The 26067-nt window shown below is 34.8% G+C and overlaps 1 protein-coding gene across 1 annotated transcript in view; it reads left to right on the forward strand.

The window, feature by feature from the left end:
- The window catches only part of LOC140446764 (fork head domain-containing protein L1-like), a 111532-nt gene that overhangs the window by 47527 nt on the left and 37938 nt on the right, over positions 1–26067 (forward strand). The window contains exon 3 of the mRNA XM_072539356.1: positions 10940–11213. Coding sequence (XP_072395457.1) covers positions 10940–11213 — 274 coding nt within the window. The remainder of the gene's footprint in view (positions 1–10939; positions 11214–26067) is intronic.

A 26067-nucleotide genomic window follows, 5' to 3' on the forward strand; every position in this document is an offset into this window, starting at 1 on the left:
ACCGGCACTTATCTTGAGAAATAACATGGGAGACATGGGTTTGAGGCCCAGTTTTTCAATTTCTTGAGTTAGTAAAGCATGCGGAATATTGGGACAAACGTTTGACAGAATTAGTCTTTCTGCTGGAGTAATGAGTTTGCGTGCTTGGACTCGTTGATTATTAATTTCGATAAACCCTCCATATTTATTCATAAAATGTTTAACAATGTTTTTGTTTGCAAGGTACATACACACTCTGTCGTTAGAAAGCCGTGAGGAAAATAGAATATTTTTGGGCTCGATCAACATTCCTAGTGGAATCAGGTAATCTTGAAGTTTTAGGTTTTCAATGGCTGGGAATATAATAGCTTGATCTTTGGTAGGGAATTGTTGTTCAATCACAGCAGATGAATAAGTTTTAGTATTGTTTTCCTTTTGGGAGCTTCTGTAGTCAGAAATCCCGTCAGTTGGATTTAACATCTTTTCTTTATAATTTAAAATTAATTTAGACCTGAAATACGGACCTGTTTTACTTGTTTAGAGTTTTTATATGAAGCCGACTTATGATAAATACAATAAATTCCTGTGAAATGACTCTGTTTTATATAATTTTAAATAGTACTTACAAGATGGAAGAGAACACACTCCTATGCACTTATATTGATAAAATAAAAAAAATTTAATCAATAACTACTATATAAATAACTGTTTTTATTTGGAGCTGACAAATTCGCACTAATTAGTATACCTGTCAGGACCGAACTCTCTGATATCTTGTTCTATAAAAGCGAAAAATCCGGATCATTTAAACTGTCATCCAGGTTCTCATCGTCTGAATCTTCTACTGCCACATTATCCTCCTCAAATTTGCTGTCATCGGTTAGTTCTTCTAGCATTTTCCAAAAGAATTCGGGATCAGTATCCGCCGAAATTTTTTTCAATTATTTACTCATAATAATGTAGCACACAAACAAATTGGTATGGTACAGAAAACCTAGAAAACGTACAAAATAAAGACTAAGAAAATAACATATTAAGAAAAAATCCTTACTTTTGCCAGTTATATGCTTTCTCGAAGTTTAAAATGTATCCGCTTATTGCCAGGGCTACATCAAATGAACGTACAAACAAATTTTAAATTTATCACCACTCGACTGGTACGACACACACTCCGTTACGGATCTAAACATACTGACAGGAAGAGGATAGTTCGAAGAGAGCATAGCTAGCAGATGAGCTTAATCAAACAGGCGGCAGAAGTTTTACGCCCTAAATTTGAAATCGTATACGTCAAATTTACGTACACTCGCAATCTAGGGTTAATACTTACTGGATTTACATGTTTAAAGCCACTAAATATGTTAGTAAAAACCCTTTTCCGTCGACCGTCCATTTATGATCAATTTTAACACCCTCAAAATCATTGATTAATGACCCCTATTAATGAATGATTTTCTATTAATGAACGATTTTATTATAGACAACACAACATACTCGTATATTGCTTGCATAAATTAATTAAACGCTCTGTGATTGGCAGTGACCTGTGGTGTAAGCAACCAAACATATACCTATTTATATTCCCACAAAAAATTAATTTAAAATGAAGTAGCCGCTGTTAGTACTATCTGTCATTAGTGTCATTGTATGTCATTATTTACTTTATTGTTTAAAATTCTGACTATTTGAAAAATCAAAGGATGGATATTGACGAAGAGTTTAATTTAACTCCACCAGAATTTCTTCTTCTATCACAGAATTTACAGAGGTCCAAGAAGACTTAAATATAAATTTGTCAAAATGCTATACAGCAGATAATCATTTATCAATATCTTCCTATAATTTCAGTAATTGCACCATTTCGAATATTAATGTTTACTATAATAAAACTACCACTAAGGAAACTTTGAGTAAAGTAAATGAAAGCTGAAAAAATTGTTGTTTATCGTTAAGTAAATAAATATTTAAACTAAGATATCTTTATTTCTGAAAAGTACGGTCGACGGAAAAGTTTTGTAACGAACTCGTGAATTAAAATGGCGATTAACAATCTCGAACATTAACGCGCTCGCTTTGCTCACGCGTTAAAATATCTTAATTGTTAATCGCCCTTATTAATACACTTATTGGTTAAATAACTATTAAATGTAGTTACATTAACTTTGAGTAAATAAAAAATAAAATTAGTCACATGGTAACGTAGGAGTCCACTGGGGTTGCTAGTCCTTAGATGAAGTATCTGTGATGACTTGTTAACAGAAACTAATTAAAATGACATGTTACGATGGAAGTCTCAACAAAGCAGTCAATGTAATCGGAGGTATGTAATGTCAGTATTAAACCACATTTTTGTCATAACTTGGTTCAAATTTTAACTTTCACGTTTGCTTTAATTAAAGTCCTATTAAAAGGCTCTGTCGTGCAGCCCGACAGGGTTTTTATATAAATATGTCTTTTATAAAGAAACTTTTTAAATTAAATTTTTTTGTGATACATGGATTATAGACAACTAGAGAAATTTAGTTTCCTTATGTTATTTAATGCATCATTTATACTAAAGATGTTCCAAAAATGTGGCGGAAGTCATAATGATTAAAAATCCAGGAAAGACGCCAAATGAGGTTTCATCCTTCAGGTATATTTTATTATTATTTGTACTTTCAAAATTATATAAAAAGATCATAATGAAAAGACTAAAGATCATCATCGAAGCAACGAGATTAATAACACCACATCAGTTTGTCTTTAGAGAGACTTATTTAACGAAAGATTAGGTACATAGAATCACCAATATCAATGAAAATGCGCTAAAGAGAAATCAAATCAGTTCAGCTATATTTCTGGATATGACCCAAGCCGTCTATGAGATATGGCATGAAGGCCCTATGTTTTAATTAAATAGTGCACTACCGAGGTGGTATTCATAATAATTATTAGAGTCTTACTCAACTAAGAGACACTTCAGAATAAAGCAGGAGGATAACTACACAGAGATAAAGGGAATCAAGGAGGGAATGCCGCAGGGAAGTGTGCTCGGCTCAGTTCTATACTTATTGTACAGGTAGAAAATGGAACAATCGCAACATTTACGGACGAGAAAGGTGTTCCGGCAGTGAAAAATAATCATGAAGAAACTGCAAGAAAACTACAATCTTCAGTAAACAAAATCGATGATTGGGCCAAAAAATTGAGGATAAAATTTAATGAGATCAAATCAGTGCATGTAAATTTTATTAATATTAAAACGCTATTTGTACCTATAAAAGCCATAGTAAAGCTTACTACCCCAATAAGTGTATCTTTTAGACTTAGATATGTTGTCATCCTTTAGAAAACCACAGAGTTCATAATTATACCCAAAGTAGGACAAGATAACCATGAATTAACATCATACAGGCCAATCTCCTTACTATCCATAATCTCAAAGGTGTTTTAAAAATTTCTATACGAAATTCTACTACGAAGAATTAACCTTATAATAGAACAAAAAATATTACTCTGTCACACCAATTTAGATCTCGTAATAAACACTTTAAGAAAACATTTCCTATACAACTGGTTAAAATATTGCAGTCATACTAACCCCAGTGAACATGAAAAACGAGTACTCTGAGTTAAAGCTAATAAATGGAACTATGGTGGGCCTAAAAAAGAAATTCTAGAAATTTAGAAACGCTCCAAAACCGAATACTGAGGAATGATGTAGGTACTCCTTGGTATTTTCGAACTGACGATTTATATAAAGACCTTAAAGTCGAATTAATTCCAAATGAAATTAGAAAAGTCGCCAGGATACATAAATAGAGGCTCCATAAGCATTCCAACCATGAAGTACTTCAGTTTCTTTTCAACCAACCCCAGATGTGAAGGCTCAAGAGGACTAAACCGTTCGAGCTTGTGTAATGTGTGAAGTTGTGCATGGCTTAGTTAGTGTTGTGCATTGTAGAAACAACAAGGACGTAAGCGGTTAGTGAAAAGCAGAGTCAGTGCTGTGGTGTATACCACAACAAAGAAGTGGGCATTTTATGTAAAAAAAAAGCTAGGATGGACCAGATGACATCTAGCTAACAAATAGGATAACAGAAAAAATGCTGACTACTCTTGTAGATTAGGTGTATTCTTATTGTTGAAAACAAAATCAAATAAATGATACCCAGATCCCTGTTGCAAATACTGCGAAGTACCTGAGTATACATCTTGATGCGAGACTTTGATGGAAGGTCCATATAAAGAAAAAACGAGAGCAAGTTGAACTAAAATACCAAAAATTGTACGGGTTGCTTGAAAGAGACTTAAAGCTCTCCATAGATAATAAATTGTTGATCTATAAACAAATACTTAGACCGGTATGGTCATACTGTGCTTATCTCTAGAGTTGTGCCGACACGAGCAATATTTTAAAGATACAACACTTTCAGAATAAAGTATTAAGTAGAAGTGTCGATGCCGCTTGGTACGTTAAAAACAGCTACAATCACTCATACACAACTTGAAGATGGAAACTTTTAATTAAAGAGAGTAATCATAAGCAAAGATTGCATCATGATGTGAATAGGGAGGCTCTCCAACTCCTGGATAATATAGAGTTAGTAAGAAAACTGAGGAGGGTGAAGCCCTTCGAGTTAGTGTAGTAATTTGTTCAAAAGCAGAATATAGTGCGGCTTAGTGCACACGAGTGCTTGTATAAATAATTCCTCTAAGTAAGAAAGACCCTGTATAGACATTATTGAATATAGCTATAGTTTTAATTATTTATTAGTATTAATTTAGGACGGAACAGAACTACTCATTGGTTTTTCTGATCAGATTACAGTGAAGAAGACACATCTTAAGAAGCGTTTTAATAATAAAAAAATTTTGTTTTTGTACATTCATATCGTAAAGTTGATAATAAATGAGATAATTCAACAATTATGCTTTCTTTCTCTAATGTTTCTGCTTTAACTCGAAAATAGTCGACCGCAGAAAAAAAATTGAAAAAAAATTGTAGGAAATCGCATTTGCAACACTTTCAGTCCCTGCCATTATTGTCGAAAAGTTGAAAATAGCGAAGATATTGAGCAAAAACGTTTCTCCTTTAAATTCAAGAACACCGCAGTAAAATTCAGTTCCCCTTAAGGTTAGAGTAATAAAATATGAAGTAGCTCGCCGGGCAAGGTTAGACCTTTTGTTCGTCTAACCCGACTACAATACATATATATAAAAAAATTTCGAGAACAGATTGAGAAATTACATTGAGGAGATACTAGAAGATACAAAAGCAGTATTTAAATCAAGATCAAGTAAATTACCATATTTTCGTAGTGAGAAGGGTAATAGAAAGAAGATTGGAGGAGTGCGAAGAACTCTTTTTATCCGCTTTAGATCTAAGAACAGCTTTTAATACGGTAAATAGGAAGAAATATGGAGTTACTTAGAGAAGAAAGTCTACCAGTAAAACGTTTAAAGTGAAAATACAAGTACCAGTAAAGATACTAAAGGAATTTTAGATAAAGAAAGGAATAAAACAGGGAGATAGTCCGCTTTTATACATAATTGTAATGAACAACATAATCAAGAGAATATGACAAAATTGAGATAATATTGACACAATTATAGTCTATAGGAAACCACATCCGGCAAAAGTTGCGATCTCTATGCAGACAGAGAGAATAAAAAATTATAATTCATTGTGCGATATACTGCTACATTTTTATATATTTTTGCTTACACAATTTATTAAGTAAATGCCTGCCCTTTTTCATTATCATCTAGTCATCTGCGTCCAAAGTTGAATATAGGCCTCCCCCAATTTCTTCCAGTTGTATCGATTTTGCGCTTCCTGCAGCCAATTTCCAGCTATTATTTTGACGTTGTCTGTCCATCGTGAAGGTAATCTACCTCTGCTTCTTCTGTCTGCTCGTGGTATCCACACTGTAATTTTTTGAGTCAATCGCCCGTCTTTTATTCTGGCCACATGGCTCGCCAAGTTTCACTTCAACCATAACATGCGCTCTATGAAATCTGTGACGTCTAGTCTGTCCTTTTTCTTGTTTCTCTGTTTCTGAGATTCTGAGAAATTTAGTGTATTAATTCTCCAACATAAACTTTAAGGTGATTATTTGTGACTAAATAAGATCACATCACAGGGTTATGCTTCAGTTTTAGTTTTAGTGCAACCTAGTAATAGTTGTTTTTATTTCTTGGTCTCTGTGTTATCCAGCAATTTCTCATAAGCTTGTTCGAACCAATATCTCACTAGAGACGTTAATTAAATGTTATATTGTAGTACTTCTCCTCAAACTTTATATTATCCAAAGAAAATGTTGTTAGACACTAAAGTGAAAACAACAGCAAAATGGCTAAACTCAATTAAAATTTTTTTGGGGAGAACTCATGGAAATGTTAAAAATTAATAACGTATACTTTCCAATGCCTAAAATTGTGGAGGGATGTAATGGGGTAGTGATGCGTAACATATAGACCCTCCCATTAAAAATGTGAACCTAACCTGCTCGTATGGTGATCTAAATCATGGTCATTTGGTGCATCCTGCTAGATAACTAACAAGGCTCTGACATTTAAGTGTTTACCGGGATAAGCAATCCACCCATCTCCTGGCCAACGGCTTCGGGCAGATGAGCTGGTAAGTGGAAGGGCACTCTGTTGTCTTGAGATTGGGAAATTGGTCTCGAAGGCGGAAGAACTAAGAAAGTGGTCAACGGCATCAGAATGCAGAAGAAAACGAGAAACCACTGCATTAAAGGTCACTGGTGACATCTCTAGTAAAGCTATCATGACAAACACAACTATTGTGTAAAGTAAAAAACTTCGAGTTGAACAATGAAATATGTACCTGGATGTAAAAACAATGTATCAGACTGGAAAACTTCATATTGCCATTTAAGAAATGAACACACTTAAAGTCGAAATAATCATATATCCTCAATAACGTCAATATGACATCAAATCTTATACCCGTTCCTGAAAGATTTGTAATAATTTAACTGAATACTACTCCGGTCAAATTAAATATTTTACCAAGTGTATGTCCCAACCAAAGCTATACAGCAGAAGAAGAGGCAGAGCAATTTTACAAGTTGGTGATAACTTTACTAAAATTAAAAAAGAAGATATAACTATATATTAAATATTATTATATTAGGAGATTTCCACAGGCAAAAGACCACTCGGACGTCCCAGAATGCGATAGAGAGATAAAATCCAAGCAGATCTCCGGAAAATGAACATTCCATTTGACCCTAGGTTGATGAAAGACCGAACAAATTGGCAAAAAAAAGTTGTACAGTCAGCCAAGACCCACCCAGGGTTGTAGCGCTACGTGATGATGATATAACTATTATTATGAGTAACTTGAACGTGCACTATGACCTCCTGCATCCTGAGACTAAGGGGAACATTTTTTATTATAGAATCTTAAATGTGCATGCACCTATAGAGGAAAAGGAAGACGATACCAAAGAAAAATTCTATGAAGAACTAGAAGCTGCCCAAAGAATGACATCAAAATTATTTATGGTGATCTTAACGCAAAAATAGGAAAAAAACAACAATACTTACCAACGATAGGTAAGCACAACCTTCATGAGGTATCCAACGACAATGACATCAGACTAATAATCTAGCAACTTCCCTTAACATGGTCATTTCTAGCACATGCTTCCAGCAAAAAAATATTCATAAGGGAACGTGAAGATCTCCAGATGGGGTTACAGTAAACATGATCGATCATGTTATTATTGACTCTAGACATCACTCAGACGTAACAAACGTATGCAGCAGACGAGGGGCAAATGCAGACTCGGATCACTACCTAGTGGAAAGTAGAATAAGAGCCAGAATCTCAAACATTAAAAAAGAAAAGAAAATACACAGAATATATAAAAGAAAGGCTAGAAAACAGACAAAAGCACAAAGATATAAACAGAGAATTTAAAGCGTGTAAAAACATCATACAAGACGCGGCCAAAGAGACCCTGGGTCTATAAAAAAGCTCAAATCAACAAAGGACAGTGGTTCGATGAAGAGTGTCGTAACATACCAGAGAGGAAAAATAATGCATATCAACGACTACAATAACGACATATAACACAAAAGGCAGAGGAGGAATATAGAATGCTAAGGAGGGAAGAGAAGAAAATAAATTGCAGAAAGAAAAGGGAACACATAGAAAAAGAACTCCAAGAAATGGAAGAACCAAATAAACCACCAGAAAACACAAAATTCTACCAAAACAAAAGTAGAAAAGAATTTAAACCAAGAACAATGATGTACAGAGACAAAGAATGAGATATAGTAACTCAACAGAGTGAAATACTACAAAGATAAACAGAATTCTTTAAAGAAAAGTTTGAAAAAAACGAAGATCCACTATTTGATGGAATTATACGGGATCAAACAGATACAAGAGAAACAACCTGCCCTTCAGTAGCTGAAATGCAAGAAGCAGTTACCAGACTGAAAAACAACAAGTCACCTGGATTAGACAACATTAGCGCAGAATTAATAAAGGAAGGCGGAAATTCCCTATTAAATGCAATACACGAACTAATAGTGAACATATGGAATAATAAACAACTGCCACAAGACTGGAATACCGGAGTAATTATTCCACTACATAAAAAGGGAGATCAGCTTCAATGTAAAAACTACCGGGCAATAACGCTACTAACTGTGGCATATAAAATACTGTCAAATATTGTGTATGATCGATTGAGACCATATGCGAAACAAATAGTTGGGGGATATCAATGTGGTTTCTGCAGGCAGAAGTCCAGAATAGATCAGATCTTCGTCTTGAGGCAAATTTTGGAAAAGCCTAGTGAAGTTAATATAGACACAGATCATCTTTTCATTGAGAGTGCCTATGATAGCATCCATCGAGAATTTCTGATCCATGCAATGAAAGAGTTTAATATTCCAACTAAAATCATTGATATGGTAAAAAGAAAACTTAAAGTACAAAGCAAAATTCGAATTCAAAATGCACTAAGAGATACATTAGAGAAAATAATTCAACATCACTTTAGAGAAAATAATAAGTGAGTCAAAAGTCAACACTAGAGGAACAATAATAACAAAAAGTGTACAAATATGTTGATATCATAGCTATAAGCGAAAGGGAGATGATAAAATTATTAAATGCGATAGAAAAAGCGGCACAAAACAATGGCCTAAACATTAACGAAATAAAAACCAAATACATGAAGGCCAGCAAATCGACAAGCCAAAGAAATCTACAGAATCTGACAGCAGGAGACTATAACATCGAAAGCGTAAAAATTTTTATATATCTAGTTTCACTAGTTACCGCAAATAACAATGTCAGTGAAGAAGTTAAGAGAAGAATACATATCGCTAATAAAACATATAATGGACTAATTAAACATCTAAGATCTAACCACATCACAAGAAAAACCAAATGCAAAATATACAAGACCCTGATAAAACCGGTCCTAGTATATGGATCAGAGACATGGACACTGTCGAAAAGCGATGAGAACCTATTAGGTACGTTTGAACGAAAAATCCTTAGACACATATATAAGGGGGTGAAAGAAAATGACATATGGCGCAGAAGATATAATTTTGAACTATACACAGCTTACAATGAACCTGAGGTCATAACATCCATAAAGATCAGACGTCTGCGCTGGATGGGCCATGTTGAACGGATGTTGGAGACTGAAACACCAAAACATATACTGAGGCAAACACCAGTAGGGAGAAGGTCAAAGGGAGGACCCAAACTTAGATACATGGAACAAGTGGAAGAAGATCTAAAAACACTTAAGATTACCAACTGGAAAAACAAAGCTATGATCAGAACAGAATGGCGGAAAATCCTAGAAGAAGCCAAAACCCAGAAAGGATTGTCGAGCTACTGATGATATTGATGAGTGACTTAAACGCGAAAATTTGTAGGGAGAAGTGGCGAATTCATTGTTGATTTTGATCTAGGAAAGAGAAATGAAAAGGGAGAAACATTAAAACTATTGAAAGAGAAAGAAGAATTTTTATACTAAATACGTTCTTCAAACTACAACCAAGACGTTTGTATACTTAGGTCTCTTCGCAAGATTAACTAGGAAACATAATAAGGAATCATATTAATTACATAATGGAGACCAAGACATTCCGTAATGGATGCCTATTAGTTAAAAGTTACCCCGGTGCTGACATATCATCAGATCATATTCCTGTTATTGGTAAATTTGAGAAGACTAAAAGAAAAGGAAACAAAGGACACAGTCTCACGGATTATTTCAAAAAAACTAAGTAACATGGAGCGATCATATAATCCAGAAAAATTACTCCAGAATATATGTAAAACCCTAAACAAGATCAGAGGAGAACATCATCAGGATAGAGTTAAGGCTTTCGACATACTTTGATCACATCATGAGAAACAGCAAAAGATATGGGTTGCTGCAATGAATTCTACAAGGAAAAGTAGAAGGTAAACGAAGACTAGGAAGGCGAAGGAAAAATCTACGTACGTGGTTCAACACAATAACCACAAATCTTTTCAGAGCAGCATTTTGCCATGATGGTCGCCAACATCCGAAACGGATAGTCACTACAGGAAGAAGAAGAAAATTGTAAAATATATATTAAATAATTTAGATTAAGTTGTTATAACAAGCAGGCTTTTTTAATTGCAATGACATAGAAAATACTAAAAAGAAACCACTTATTCTGAAAAAAAGCATCTAATTTGCCATTGGTTCACATGAGATAAATATTAAACCGTTAAATGCTGATGAACATTGATAAGGGCAACTAATTTGTCATTTTTTTTTTGTATCCTTTTGCCGTAATTGTTAGCTTTTATGCATTTATTACCATTTATACTAAAAGTACAGTATAATATATTCCATTATTTAAAAATAGCTTGACTACTAATTTATACTAAAAAAAATCCTCTAACCTTAAAAATAATCCAGAACTACTGTTACAGATTCATCATGGAGAATTTCCCATACTACAGAGAAAACAAGCAAGGTTGGCAGAATTCTATAAGACATAACCTGAGTTTAAATGACTGTTTTGTGAAAGTGCCCAGAGATAAGGTGTCACCTGGGGGTTGTGAGCAGGCCGGAGCGACTGGGGCGGGAGGGAAGGGCAGTTATTGGATGTTGGATCCTAAAGCGGCGAATATGTTCGAAAAAGGAAATTATCGGCGAAGGAAAACGAGACGACAAAGGATTGCCGAATGTACAAGTTTATATCAGGTTAGTGTTTTAAACGTGATCAAATACAAATGAAGGTTAGGTTGAGCTGAATTAACTTACTGGCTCTTATTAGTCTATATATAGAAATATTCTGGTATTTATTTTGGCAGTTTTCAAGTTAGGAAATAGAAACAAATTTAAAAATATTATTAGAGGGGTTGCCAAGACATTTTTGTTGGTATATAATTTGTTTTTTTACTTATGGATAACCAGAACTACAAATACAACAGGTATGATACACAGCATTATACATATATCGCTATTCTAAAAGAATAATGATACATGTTCTAACTGCTAACTTTAAGTCAGTGAAAACAATTACAAAGGTGTATGAAATAGTGTATATTTTTTACCTTTAGATTAACGGACTTGCAGAAAATATGTATTAAGTGTTAACCTTAATTTTAAACCCTTAACACATTAGCTGCAACTATAAGAGAGTTAGGTAAGCTCCCTAGGTACCAGAGTGAAAAATTCTTACAAAACAATATTTTCTTCTTCTTCTTCCTTTTTTTATGTAGGCTTTAAAGCCTGTTTCTTCTTCAATATTAGCCTAATAAATTGTTTAAATTATCGCACCATCTTTTTCTTGGTCTGCCAATACTTCTTCGTCCATTTGGTGACTTATCTCGTGCTTTTCGTATTATCCTATCCTCTGCTATTCTATTATTGTATTCGTTCCACACCTGTTTCCGTTTTGTCACCCATCTATTTATGTCTTCTATATTGCATGCTCTTCTTATGTTTTCGCTTCTCTTCCTATCCAACAGACTTTTCCCTAATATTCGTCGGAGTATTTTCATCTCTGTTATTTCTAGTAGTCGTCCCGTTTTAGATGTGTCAGGTCTTGTCTCCGCCGTGTATGTTAATATAGGTCTAACTGCTGCTTTAGAGATTCTTAATGGCACTGCAGTAACATATTATATTACACACGTATGTGCCACGAGTATTACTGGTGATGGTGAATAACTTAATGCTTTTTAGTGAAACATGTCGCACAGTAAAATGTTTCGCATACATTTGGGTTTCGCATAAGTTTGGTTTTCTTTTGAGCTTCTATACTGCCTTTTGTTGCAACTGTTTTAGTATAACATTGGTTACAACGTTTTTCTCTTCTTCTTATTGTATGTAGTTTTGGCGTCAACTGTAACAAACTTATGCTTAACAGTAGTAATAGATTCAGGCATCGGACTGTAACTGACTAAAGATTAGCATTTCACGAAATGAGATGACTTGCTATTTTGGAGTGTTGAACGAACACACACACACACACACACACACACACGCAGTGATCAACCCTGCCCCTAGGAACATGTGTATACCAATGTAAGAATGGGATCCACATGTCCGAAGATCAAACCGGTCACACTTCGCTAGTCGAAGTGGTACCTATCTGACCCCCAGGCTTTTCCACCACCCCTCCTCATCGTGTGACTTACGTGAGGAGGCTTATGATCTGAAATTTACTTAAGATGCCCTGTGTAATAGGACATCCTCGGTTTTTAGTAAATGTGGTTATGCCACCTAACTGTAGGGGTAGCCACATCTAGGCTTTTCTCCCTATTTACTTTACTAACTCTATTGATTTTACTCTAGCTTTACGTCAGGACTTGAGTCCCTAAAAAAAAGAAAAAAAGAGCGTGTGTTCCGACCATAGAGCCATCAGCCTGAGCTGATGACTCTATGTCCGGAAAAGAGTGTGTGCTCGGTCACTCAGCCGCCGATTTGGCAAAATAAATTTTGTTCTCCTCGCCGGCTGAGCGCCCGAGAGGGGTCCGGCCACCAAGCCCATGTATGCCGCACATGACCTCAGTGCTCGGAAGGCCTGGCGGGCCCCTTCTATATTTGCTGTATAAGGTAAATTTACGTTAAACGGTTTAATGAAACGTATGAATATATCAATATGAATTTACGTTATTTAATCAGAAAACACATTTTTTTTTGTGGACTTCCTTGTGGCTTCGGGACTATAAATCGGTTGAACGAATTATGTATTATTAAACTATTGATGACAGCGGTAATAATAAAACTTTAATTGCAGCTTTATGGTACCAGCGAACAGTTTTTCTCAGAGGTGAGAAATAGCTTGCGAGTTGATTTGACACGTCAACATCATCTTTTTCTTTGTTGTAGTCTATAATTGCTTTAGGTTTAATTATAGCTACACCATCTTTCTTATGTTTACCTGTCTCTTTCAAATCGATTTCATGTCTAGTAATCAAGAAGGGAACATCACGTTTACCGTACCCTTTTGCCTATTACAATTCTATCACGATGTTCCTTTCCAATTATCTCTCCTATTTTCAATTTTGGGGAAAGTATATCTTCTGGAATATATTTTTTGTTTATACATGACTAATAAGTGACTATTAGCATCTAATAATTGTTTTGCCATAGGCACAGACGTGTAGTTTATATCGTTTATTACAACCCTTTTTTTTGTAGATTACAGCCCTATAAAAGAGCCTCGACCTTCCCAAGTCTATTACGCCAGTCAGTTCTATCCATTGCCAACTGTTGCCTGTTTTCTGCGCATATTTTTCTACCATCCTCATTTACACCATCCATTTATCTGAGTTTTGGCCTGCCTACTTCTACATCCCACGGGTTGTGACATAAAGATTCTTCTAGAAGGGTTGTTCTGCTGTGATCTTGCCACATATCCTGCCCATTTTAGTCTTTCTATTTTTATAAGAGATACTACGTCTTTACCACCAAATATATGTTTATATCTGTGATATATCTCGTAGTTGTACCACCTTTTCCAAACACCATTTTCACAGATGCCACCGAATATTCTTTTCAGGATCCTTCGTTCAAATATAAGCCGGAGGTTTTCATCTGCCTTGAAAATGGTCCATATCTCCGATCCATATGTCAACAGTGGTTGTATAAGGGTTTTGTATATGGTTATTTTTCTTTTTTGGCATAAGTTTCTGCTTCTCATATGTCTACTCAGTCCAAAATAGCATTTGTTGGCTAGGATTATTTCAGAGAAATATATAGAAATTTATATAGAAATCAACTCATGGAAAAAGGCAGTATCAAAGAATGTGAAAGTACATGGGCAACGTAGGTAGTATAAGTGCTAAAAAAAGATTGCTGTATTGCGTAGATTATTAACGTGTAAATGCTGTGACACTATATTTCTATACTACGTTTCTTCTAGTATATTTCATTCAAAACCAAGCTCGAGTTCATACCAATCTATAGATGTGTCATGACGTCGCAGTTTGTCATTAATTAGAAATTAATTTCTAAACAATGACAAGCTACTTACAAGAAACCAACTTTAAGGATTCTAGCCATGCATTCAAGTTTCAAAAATACTCAAACTTTTTCAAACACAAACAAAACGCTGATATAGCCAGTGGAGGGGTTGCTATTTACGTCGATAAACAATATGAAGCCCAGCAATTACAAATCAACACACATAGCTTTGAAGCAGTAGCGATTACAGTAAACATGGAACAAACAATCAATATTTGCAACATATATTTACCTCCTGATCAAATTATCAGTGGCGGCTGGTGTGGTAAAATTTTGGGTAGGCCAAGACAGCAAATTACATATAGCTATGTGTAATCAGTGGCGGATCCAGAGGGAGGGTTAACGGGGTCATGGGGTCATGACCCCTCCCCTTAAAAATATTTGAAAACCCACTTATCCTATTGGTGGTATGACTAAAAGTGACCTTGCATCAGAGAAAAGTAATCACCCTCAAGATCCATGAGCTCCCCAAAAAAATTTCTGTAGCTGCCAGTGTGTGTAATACATTTTTTTTTGTGTGAGAATGGGAATCTTCTAAAGACCGTACCAGGCGTGTGTTGGATTCAGAGTAAACGGAGTATATCTGAACGCAGTTCCCTCTGGGGGCCTTACCTTCGGATACATCCGTGTTACAATGCCTACCAACTAAACTTCAGTTCTTCTAGATAATGACGATTCCAATAGTGAAACAACTATGTCCAAATACTCACTATCAACATTACTATTACTGCAACCTGGTAAAGCGTCAGAGAAACTCATTTTTATGTATCACTTATAAAACGATCTCACTATTCCAAGAAAAATTAAAAAAAAAATCGATCGGCCAAACAACTAGTGCAACTAGTAATAATAACAGATAACAGTGAAAATTGAACTATTGCTCGGCGACAGTGTTGCCATATATGAGTTGGATACAATCAGGCGATATAGAAATTATGCAAATGTGATTTTTTTTTCGAATTTTACGAATTTTTTTAAATTTATTTGGGCAACCGTGCACTTGTTTGCAATTGTGTTGTTTGTTTAACAATATGTTTCAATTACAGATTATGTTACATATTTTTTTATCATAATTTAAAACAAAAGTTTATATTACAATCCGATAATTACGTTACAAGTGACAACGATGGTCGATGTAGGCCCGATCGTCTGGTGCCTAAACAGCAAGCATAAACACGACAATATAAATCGTTGTCCGGCAAGCTGCTTAACTTCAAACGCTTTTTGTACGGGGATCTTATGTGAGCTGGGTCGGCCACTTCCGATCGGGCCTATTAATGATATTTAAAATGCCTGAATACGATTCGATGCTTTCTGTGGTAATATAATAACATAGTTGCTTTAACGGACGCTAATGTATTGAGCGATTTAATACATTTAAAAGTTATTTACATGCAATAACATAATTTTTGAATATATGTTTTTCAATTTTAAAGCTCTTAAAATTATTGGGTAGGCCCGGCCTATCCTGCCTACCCCCAAAAACCGCCACTGCAAATTATAGTCCAAGAAGATTTTGATAATCTACTGCAACAAATCCCCAGCCCCCGCATTATTTTAGGCGATTTTAATTCACACAATCCTATGTGGGGTTCAACAAAAACTAACGCTAGAGGCAAGATTGTGGAATTTTGTATGACCTCACAAAATCTTAATTTGTTAAACGATGGTAGACCCACCAGATTTAGCATTCAAACGGGTAGTCAGTCGGCCATCGACATATCTTTATGTGATCCAATGTTATCCCCAACACTAGAATGGGACGTTATCCCGTACCTATACGGAAGTGACCACTATCCCATTAAAATTACGTTTCCACAACAAAAAAATAACAATATTACCACAACCCCATCGAAATGGAATACAAAAAATGCAGACTGGGAGAACTTTACAAAATACATACAAAATGAAATAAACAACATAAAAGATATTACTCTTAATGACATAGATAAAGACCTAGATACCTTCATATCAATAATTAAAAAAGCAGCAGAAAATCATATTGGAAAAACAAAAACACTAAAATATCATAAACCTTTACCATGGTGGACCACAGAATGCAAAGAAGCCGTAAAAACGTATAAAAGAGCCTTCAATAGGTATAATCATCACAAAACTAGTGAAAATATGGTAGAATACAAAAAACGTCGAGCAGAAGCTAGATATATTCTCAAAAAATGCAGGAAAACATCATGGCAAAAATTCGTTGCAAGTATAAATAGTTCTACCCCAGCAAGTAAAGTGTGGCAAAATATAAGGAAAATATCTGGAAAAAAATGTTCAAATAAAATACCTTTCCTGGCAAAAGATAACAAAATTATAAGCGACCGAAAAGAAATTGCGGAGCTATTCGCCGGTGCATTTGGGTCAAATTCAAGTAACGATAACTATTCACCGGAATTTGAGCTCAAGAAACAAAGCATAGAATAAACGAAGTTGGAATACTACTCTCAAGATGATAATATACTAAATGTGCCAATTACAATGCAAGAACTAAGGGATGCCCTAATGTCAACTAAAAACTCCGCTCCAGGTCCAGACGGCATACCATTAATTTTTTTGTTAAACCTACCAGAAAGTGGAATGTCTTGGCTGCTAAAATTATACAATTTTATATGGACAAATCAGGTCTTTCCATCTGTATGGTCGGACAGCATTATAATTCCTCTGCTCAAGCCCAACAAAGACAGAACAAAGGTAGACTCGTACCGTCCTATATCACTCACTAATGTATCCTGCAAAGTTCTAGAAAAAATTATAAACAAAAGACTATTGTGGTACTTAGAACAAGAAAAACATTTAATTCCACAGCAAAGTGGCTTCCGTCAAAATAGATTATGCGTAGATAATCTATTAGATTTAGAATCAGAGATACACGAGGGTTTTGCAACTAATCAAGAAACCATCGCAGTGTTTTTCGATATTACCAAGGCGTACGATACAGTTTGGAGGTTTAACATTATATCAAAATTACACAAATGGGGAATCAGGGGTAATATGCTAAGATTCATAGAAAACTTTCTTCAGTCAAGAGCTTTCTCTGTGCGCGCCGATAATTCCACTTCAACAAAAAGAATTCAGGAAAACGGAACACCTCAGGGATCAGTTATGAGCCCAACTCTCTTTCTTGTCGCTATCAACGATATACTGGATCATTGCTCCCCGCTAGTTAAGGGAAGACTATATGCCGATGATCTGGTTCTATTTGCAAAGGGCAAGAATATAAAAATGTTTCAAAAACACTTACAAGAATCCATTTACAAACTAGAGATATGGTCTACATCAGTAGGTGTACAATTCTCCACACTAAAAACAAGATGCATGATTTTCTCAAGAAGGCACCGGATGCAAAGAACTACACTAAAGCTGTGTGGCAAGCCGCTGGCATTCTCAGACAAAATTAATTTTCTCGGAATGGTATTCGACCAAAAACTAACATGGAAACATCATATTTCAGAAATAAAAAAGTCTTGCCAAAGTGGATTAAACGTAATGAAAACATTATCAAATAAAAAATGGGGAACCGACGAAAACACATTATTAAATATTTATAAGTCACTTGTTAGATCAAAAATAGATTATGGGGCTATTGTATATGACTCGGCTAAAAAACACGTTACCAATCAACTTGAAATCATTCAAAACACAGCACTTCGGATCGCCACAGGTGCATTTAGAACCACACCCGTTAAGAATCTCCAATGTCTTACAGGAGAACCACCTCTGATCCTACGAAGGAAGTATGCCTTTCGTATGCATCTTCAGTTGCCAGTAACAAATTCCACCCAGTGTTTCGAAATACATTTACGGACCGGTATCTAGAAGCTTATAAAAAAAGTAAGTTCGATCCACCTTTCTATGAAAGAGTCCGAAGAAATTTAAAAGATCTGCAACTGCAAATTCCTGACCTCTATCCTTCAAATCTAAAAACTCCCCCTTCCTGGTTAATCATGATTCCCGAGATCAATACGACACTACTCCAATATCACAAATCAGAGACATCACCAAATGTAATCAGACAGTCATTTTTAAAAGAACTCGAGACTTGCGGGGAAAGTTTTTGCATTTATACAGATGCCTCCAAATCTGCAAACGACGTAGGAGCAGCATTTGTCACTCCACATGCATCCTTCCAATTTAAATTAAGGTCGGCCACCTCTATATACTCAGCAGAGTTATATGCAATATTACAAGCCCTTATTCATATCAAAAGTACAAAACAGTCTTCCTCCGTCATTATCTCAGATTCTCTAAACTCGTTAACAACAATTGATCAACTATTCACTAAGAACCCTATAGCCTTACTTATCAAGAAAGAACTTGCAGCCTTACAAGAAACTGGTTCCGAAGTCAAATTTATATGGGTTCCATCTCACATGGGAATACAAGGTAATGAAAAAGCAGACCTCCAAGCACGGGAAGCTTACAAAAACGATCATGCTACAATAGTGTCAAAGACTATTTCCAGTGATATAAAACAGTACGTCAAAGAAAAAGTGATCAGTGCGTGGCAAAATGAGTGGAATTTATCGGAATCTAAACTAAAAGAAATTAAATCGACAGTGAGTCCGTGGCGCCTAGTGAACTTAAAAAGAGCTGATCAAGTCAAAATCTCTCGACTTCGATTAGGTCATACCAACATTACACATAAGTACCTAATGAATAAGGAAGACATTCCAGTGTGTGAATACTGTCAAATCAACATTACTGTTAAACACCTCCTAACAGAATGTGGAAAATATACAGTCAACAGACAAAATAACAATATTTCCAACAATTTAAAAACAGTATTAGGTGAACATTTAAACATCAAAGACTTAATTAATTTTCTTAAAGATACATCTTTATATAATTTAATCTAATGTAAAAACTAATGTCGCTAATGACCCAAGTGGTTGAAGCGACTATTTTCTTTGTAAATAAAAAAAAAAAAAAATGACAAGCTACGACGTCACGACACACGCATCGATGTATGTGAACTCGAGCTTACATTGATTTTAAATAAAGTTTAGTGACTCTTATCCGTTGGCACCTATGGACGAGTTATTACACGTCGCTGAGCGAACTTTTTATATGTCTACCGTGTAGACTTACGATCGAGGTAAAATCCAATTAGTGACCGTTGTAAAACTGCATTTATGAGACGATTTGAAACTTACCGGTACATACGGATGCATTTTTATCTAAAAAACAACCAAAATTACTTTTCAATAACTAATGTACCGTTTTTGCTGTAATCTCACTAACGTTGTGAAAAGTTATCTAAACGATATTATCATACTATCCAGTTCACATGATGAACATTTAAATGCTCTTAAGTCAGCGTTACATAGACTAGATCAGTTTAGTCTTCTGACAAATCGGAAAAAGTGCTCGTTTGATCGCGAAAAAGTGAAATACTTAGCACATTTAATAACTTCGCAAGGGATTTCGGTTAACCGAGGTGGACTATTGCAAACGTATGTACCTGCGGTATTGCCTGTGAGTCACGAGATTTGTGAAGTAGACACTCCTACTGCCCTTGGTGTGTTCCACATATCTGCTCTTACACACTAACCTAAATGACGTTGAAGCACTAACACCTCTGTTCTGTTCTGATAGCCCCTCCTAGAACGAGTTTGATGCCAGAGGAAAGACTTTAACAAACCATACCCTCCACGACGGTGACGACTATGGGGTATGCGGGGATAAAATAGCCTTCTGCGACTTATTAGAAAGTCACATGGTTAGTTTTAATGGGCGAATGTGATCCAGGAACACATATGTTATCTGATACACAGACTTTAATAAAATACAGACAGTATTAGTTATTAGTATTAGTATTAGTTAGTTCGTTTTGAGAGTGAGCCGTGTTATGACATTCAATGAAGCCACACGTATTTATCCATGTTCTTGTAAAAAATCCTAAAATCCCTGAGAATAATTAAGTTCATGCTAAAATATTTTAATACCTTTATATATAACCCCATTATTCGTTATCTTCACAGAATCAAACAAGTACATTTAAGTACAACTAACGTAATTAATGAACTTATTCCTCTAAATTAAACTATTTAAATATTGGCTAAACTACAAAGAAAAGTAATATCTATAATTCAACAGTAGGAAAGTAACAGAAAGGAATTTCCATGCAACACTACTATTAACTTCCTAAATGCTTAAAAGTTTCTGACAGAGAACGATGGAAATGCAGCATTAACATTCTATTATAATTGCAATTAAACTCGATGCTTCCCAAACAGTTTTCATCCCTTAATTATATGCAAATATTTAAGAGAAACTATTAAAAATACATTTTAATCGGGGGTTAAATATACACAGCGAGGCTTGGAACTTCTTGGAATTCTTTAGTTGGACAAAGCCGTAGCATTACTCTTTTCACTAACTTTTAAAGAAGCTTTAAGTAAAGGAAATAAAGTTAATATTTATATAAATAAATTTAGTACAGATATATGTTTTTCATTTACTCCTGCTTTTGAAATTCGGACTATTTAATTAAGTTTAGGACTTAGTCAAATTTCGTAATCTGCTTGAACATATTTTAATAAAATCCAATTGTATACTATTAAAACAATCGTCTAACTATAGTTTGACTTCCTATCCAAAATTCATTGTCAACTTTTCATAATTTTGAGCGTCTGACAACAGGGATGTTCACTAATTTTTAAATATAGTTAAATTCAATTAAATTCAATAGATTATAAAATATATAAAAATATAGTAAACATGAAATTGTTTAAAAATATATATTTTTTAAGATAAATCAATTCTTAATTTTAATTTTGATGGAGGCCAGAAAAACGGCTCCTCGCAGCGAGGCTACGGTGTGTGACGTCAGCAGTCGTATAGACAACTTGTTCTGTATACGTATTTACGAAGTGTAACCAGTTCTTTAAGTATTTATACAGTGATAATGAAGCCAAATAAGTGGTGTTTGCTACAAAGAGAGGGAAAAACTAGAAAAGGCAGTTATTATGCAAGTTAGAAAAAAAAAATAAATGCAAATATCTGTACCTCGGAAGGAATCAACATTATGTTCATTTTTAAAACATTACAGGAGAGCAGTTTTAAACTATTTTTCACCAAAAAGTATTATTGCTGCAGCTATTTATTGAGATATCGAAACAATATTTTAATAGAACATTCTGTTTACTGTTATTTACATAATACATTTGTTATAATTAAAAACAAATTTTTTTCTGTGTTTTTTAACCCTTTTAACGGACATGGTGTTGTATCCATCTAAAAAAGTTATTGTACTGTAAGAATTAGTATGGGGTATTCAATAAAAACTACAATACTATTTGACTTTTACTGATAAAATTTATTTAACCATACAATTTACCTTTACAAATACAAATAATACATCTATGTATTTAACCAAAATGGCATTTTAGGTACAAACACCTCAGTCATCCTCAGTAAGTCTCCTTCTGGATAGTCACTATTAGTATTACTAGTAGGTATGCTTTAAGTTTTGATAAAAATCATGGCAAAATGTAGGAACATATGACAGTAATGCCAATTGATCGTTATACTTTTGTTGTGATATAAGTATTGGACTTTGTGATACCAGTTGCAAATCTTTTGGCAATGTAAGGTGTCGCCTTCGAAACCTAACAAGGTCAATCTCCTGGTTTTCGTCATGAAAATTACTTTTTAAAAACAGAGTTCCAATGATGTTTTATTTAACTTGCAGTTAAACACAGTTTGCCAGAAGAACTTGTTGTTTGTTAATGTCTCTTTTCTATTAATCAAAGGCGGATTTTAAGATGTTTTGACATCATACAAAGACCTTAAATTTTTAAAATCTTTAGTTCCATATTATGTACGGTATATTTCATTGAGGTTTGTCATTTTTATTCTGGCCGTAACATTTGTAAGACCATAGTATGATTTCTTCTATGTTACTGTCAGGAATGACGGTATCTGCCCATTTTGGTAATGCAGATCTTATTTCATTTCCACTACGAATAGTTTATCAGAACTTTTGTCTATATGAGACTGATCTTCGTTATCAAAACTCAAGGCATCTCTAATAATATGCTCTTCATTTAAAACATCATTGCTTGGTGTATTATTTGATTCTGAAATTAAACAAGGCGTATAATATTGGTTGTAAAAGATGTAATAATATTGCTAGTCTAAGGTTGGTATCAAATCACTACATTACCCTTTTGAGGTTATGCTTTTTAATAATTTAAAAATAATGAGCAAAAAGGTAGCTTACCTGTAAACGCAGTAGAAGAATTCGCAGAACTTTTTAGTAGGTACTTCAAGAATCTTTCTCCTACGAGTATTATGGTTCATTGTTCTTATTATTAGTAACAAACCACTGTAAACACACCATAAATGGCAAAAGTATTATTAGATCACTAACAGTCTACCTCTCATCATAGAGATATGCGCGGCGGTAATTCACATGCTTAGAGGGACAAAACATTAAGTCCACATGGTGTTTTATCCCTCTAAGTAAAAATGGCCTTGGTGTTCTTTTAAAGGTCACTTTCTTTATCAGCAAATGGTTTAGGACCTAGTGCTCTATTTCCTTTCCTTTAAAAATGGACATAGTGTTGTATCCCTCCGAGGTACAGATATAAAAACCTGTGGTTTGACAATTTTAAGTGAATATGGTGTTAAATTGTTTGGAACTGTAATAAAAATCTTCTCAGAAATGTTTTTAGATGTATTTAGACACCCAGGAACAAAACACCACTTATTTGGCTTCGTTATCGGTGATTAAATACTTAAAGAACTGGTCACACTTCGTAAATACGTATACAAAACAAGTTGTCGATACGACTGCTGACGTCACACACCGTAGCCTCGCTGCGAGGAGCCGTTTTTCTAGCCTCCATCAGAATAGAAATTAAGAATTGATTTATCTTAAGAAATATATATTTTTAAACAATTTTATGTTTGCTATGTTTTTATATATGTTATAACCTATTGATTTTAACAATATTTAAAAATTAGTGAACATCCCTATTGTATAAGACGCATTGGTGAAGCAAATTGTTGGTCTTGGTGACTGATATTAATAATACAGCGATGTGAATTATTTATTGGATCCAGTTAAAACATATTATATTGCATAAAGGCGATTTTTTTATTTTCTATGAGTTTCAAAGGCAGACACGAATTGAGGACCGAAATGAAATTTTAAGTAAGGGTTTACTTTTATACCTGAAAAAATCGCACGAATTGAGGACCAAGACTTCAAGAAGGTATAAAATATTATTAAAAGTACGAATCCCAATAATCATAGATATTTATTGCCTATTTAAGAAACAATATTTTAAACATAAAGGAGTTACACATATTTACATTTAACATTTATAAAAATAAAAGAGGTACACATATTTACATTTAATATTTATACTTTCGCATCGGAAATACAGGTTGGTAAAGGCGGTTGGATTTGACGTCTCTTGTAATACATATTATTTCTTACGTAGGTAGTGTCTTTTCTTGTCAAAGAATTCATGGCATCACTGTTTTTCCTTATTCCTAACCTAACCTAACTTAACCTGACCTAACCTAACGTAAACAATTTTGCGTTACAACCAGTTAAAACAAAGCATTGTGAGAGCATTATACACTTGGGAATGCACATCCCACCCACCCTTAACCCTACCCCTATTATTTTCACCCAAAATCCCCACTAACAATTTGTTAACTTTAAAGATATAAAAATAGCTGGACACAGATCCACACGTCATTAAAGCCCATCACACAAAGGCCCCTCAGGCATGCCCTTCAGGCAAAACCCTTCAGGAAACAGCCCTTCAGGACCAATTGCCCTAGGCAAACGCGAAACCTGAGCATTGAGGCCGTGTGCGACAAGCACGGGCTTGATGGCCAGACCCATCGATCACTCAGCCGGCAAGGAGACCAAAACTAGTTTTTGCCAAATTGGCGACTATTTGATCGAGCACACAACTTCCGAACAGGGGGCCGTCAGCCTGCTGCCGACTCCCTGATCGGACACACATTTTTTCCGGGACACAGAGCCCACAGTCACACAAAAATTAAACTCAGTAAAGTAAATAGGGAGAAAAGCTACACTAAGCTACTCTACAGTCAGGTGGTCTAACCACAAGTCAAGAAAAACGGAGGGTGTTTTCTTTTCCCAAAATCGCCCGACGTAAAGTTCATAAGCCTTCGCTGCGTATGTCAGACGTAGTGAAGGGGTGGAGGAAAAACCTGGGGGTCAGATAGGTACCGAGCCAAAACGATTAGCTCTTTTGGAACGTGACCGGTCTGATCTTCGGACATGGGGGTTCCACTGACTAGCAGTGGTACACTCATGTTCCTAGGGGTTGGGATGAACTCATGTGTGTGTGTGATTTATTCACCGTACATACCACTTTTAAGCACTTTTTTTTCACGATACTTAATAATCCAACACAAGTAACGAGTTTCCCTTTTCATTTAAGATCAATTTTATTTCACTCATTTTGACTACCTTTCCAGATAGCTCAAAATAAACTAAATCTAAAATAATATTTTATTATTAAATATTTCCTTACTCATTAAAATCTTGTTCGGTCCGTAATTCGGTGCACTTATTTTGGCTGTTCAGGTAGCGGTCCTCAATTCGAGAACACCGGCTTCAAAAGTATAGTAAAAACTTCAAAAACATTTAAGCTATTCAGTAAGGTAAAACTAAAGCTATTTGATGGGACACACAATAATATCGTCTTAATACCTTTTACCTAAACAGAAAAACTATTTTAATTTGTACAACAGATTATTCAGTTCTGAGTATCAATCAATTTATTAAATTTTTTTTCTATAATGCTTAATAAGTCTTAAGGTATTTAATTAATTAATTAATTCAACCAAAAATGACTATAAAAACTAAAAACATGAAACCGTGATTCATAATAAAAGCTTTAGTACTTTTGAAAATTATTATATATATATACACCGGTATTTTAGGCGGTACTCCCTTCTGGTAGGGATCTATGGAGGAGTATCACCGAGTCGCAAGCCCTTATCTGTTGCCGTAATGCTCCACCATAGGCCGATCAGACACCAGCATTCTAGCCTAAGCCGCAGATTCATTCAGAATTTTAAACTGCTGCGTTAGCCTTTTTGTTTTCTGTACACCGAGCTGGGGATCGAACTCACATCCACTGAACCACTCGCAGTGAAGCGAATGAGAACCGGCCGTCCAGCCCGCTTGGCTATCTGACCGACCTGAAAATAACTGATAGCACAAATTTTATTGCACGTGAAATAAAACCCATATAACATCATAAAACAATGACGGAGATTTTCTAAAATAAAATATTCAGCATTATTCTAAAAATGTTTGGATATTACCTAAAATATTTAAACATACCATTGTATTTTAATTCTTGTCTTAAATTTTGTAGTCACTTTACTCAACAAATGAGATAAGTACGTAATCTCTACCGGTACAAAATATTTGCAATTTCCAAAAGGTAGAGGGTCAATTTATAAGCCCTTAACTGACATAGAAAAAATTAAAATTTCCAAGCGACAGAACATGTTTTGCAGATTGTGAATCATTTTAGTTAAGATTAACAGGTTGTGTTTGTAAAGTCTTGTGATT

This window comes from Diabrotica undecimpunctata, chromosome 7 (genome assembly GCF_040954645.1).
Source record: "Diabrotica undecimpunctata isolate CICGRU chromosome 7, icDiaUnde3, whole genome shotgun sequence".
NCBI lineage: Eukaryota > Metazoa > Arthropoda > Insecta > Coleoptera > Chrysomelidae > Diabrotica > Diabrotica undecimpunctata.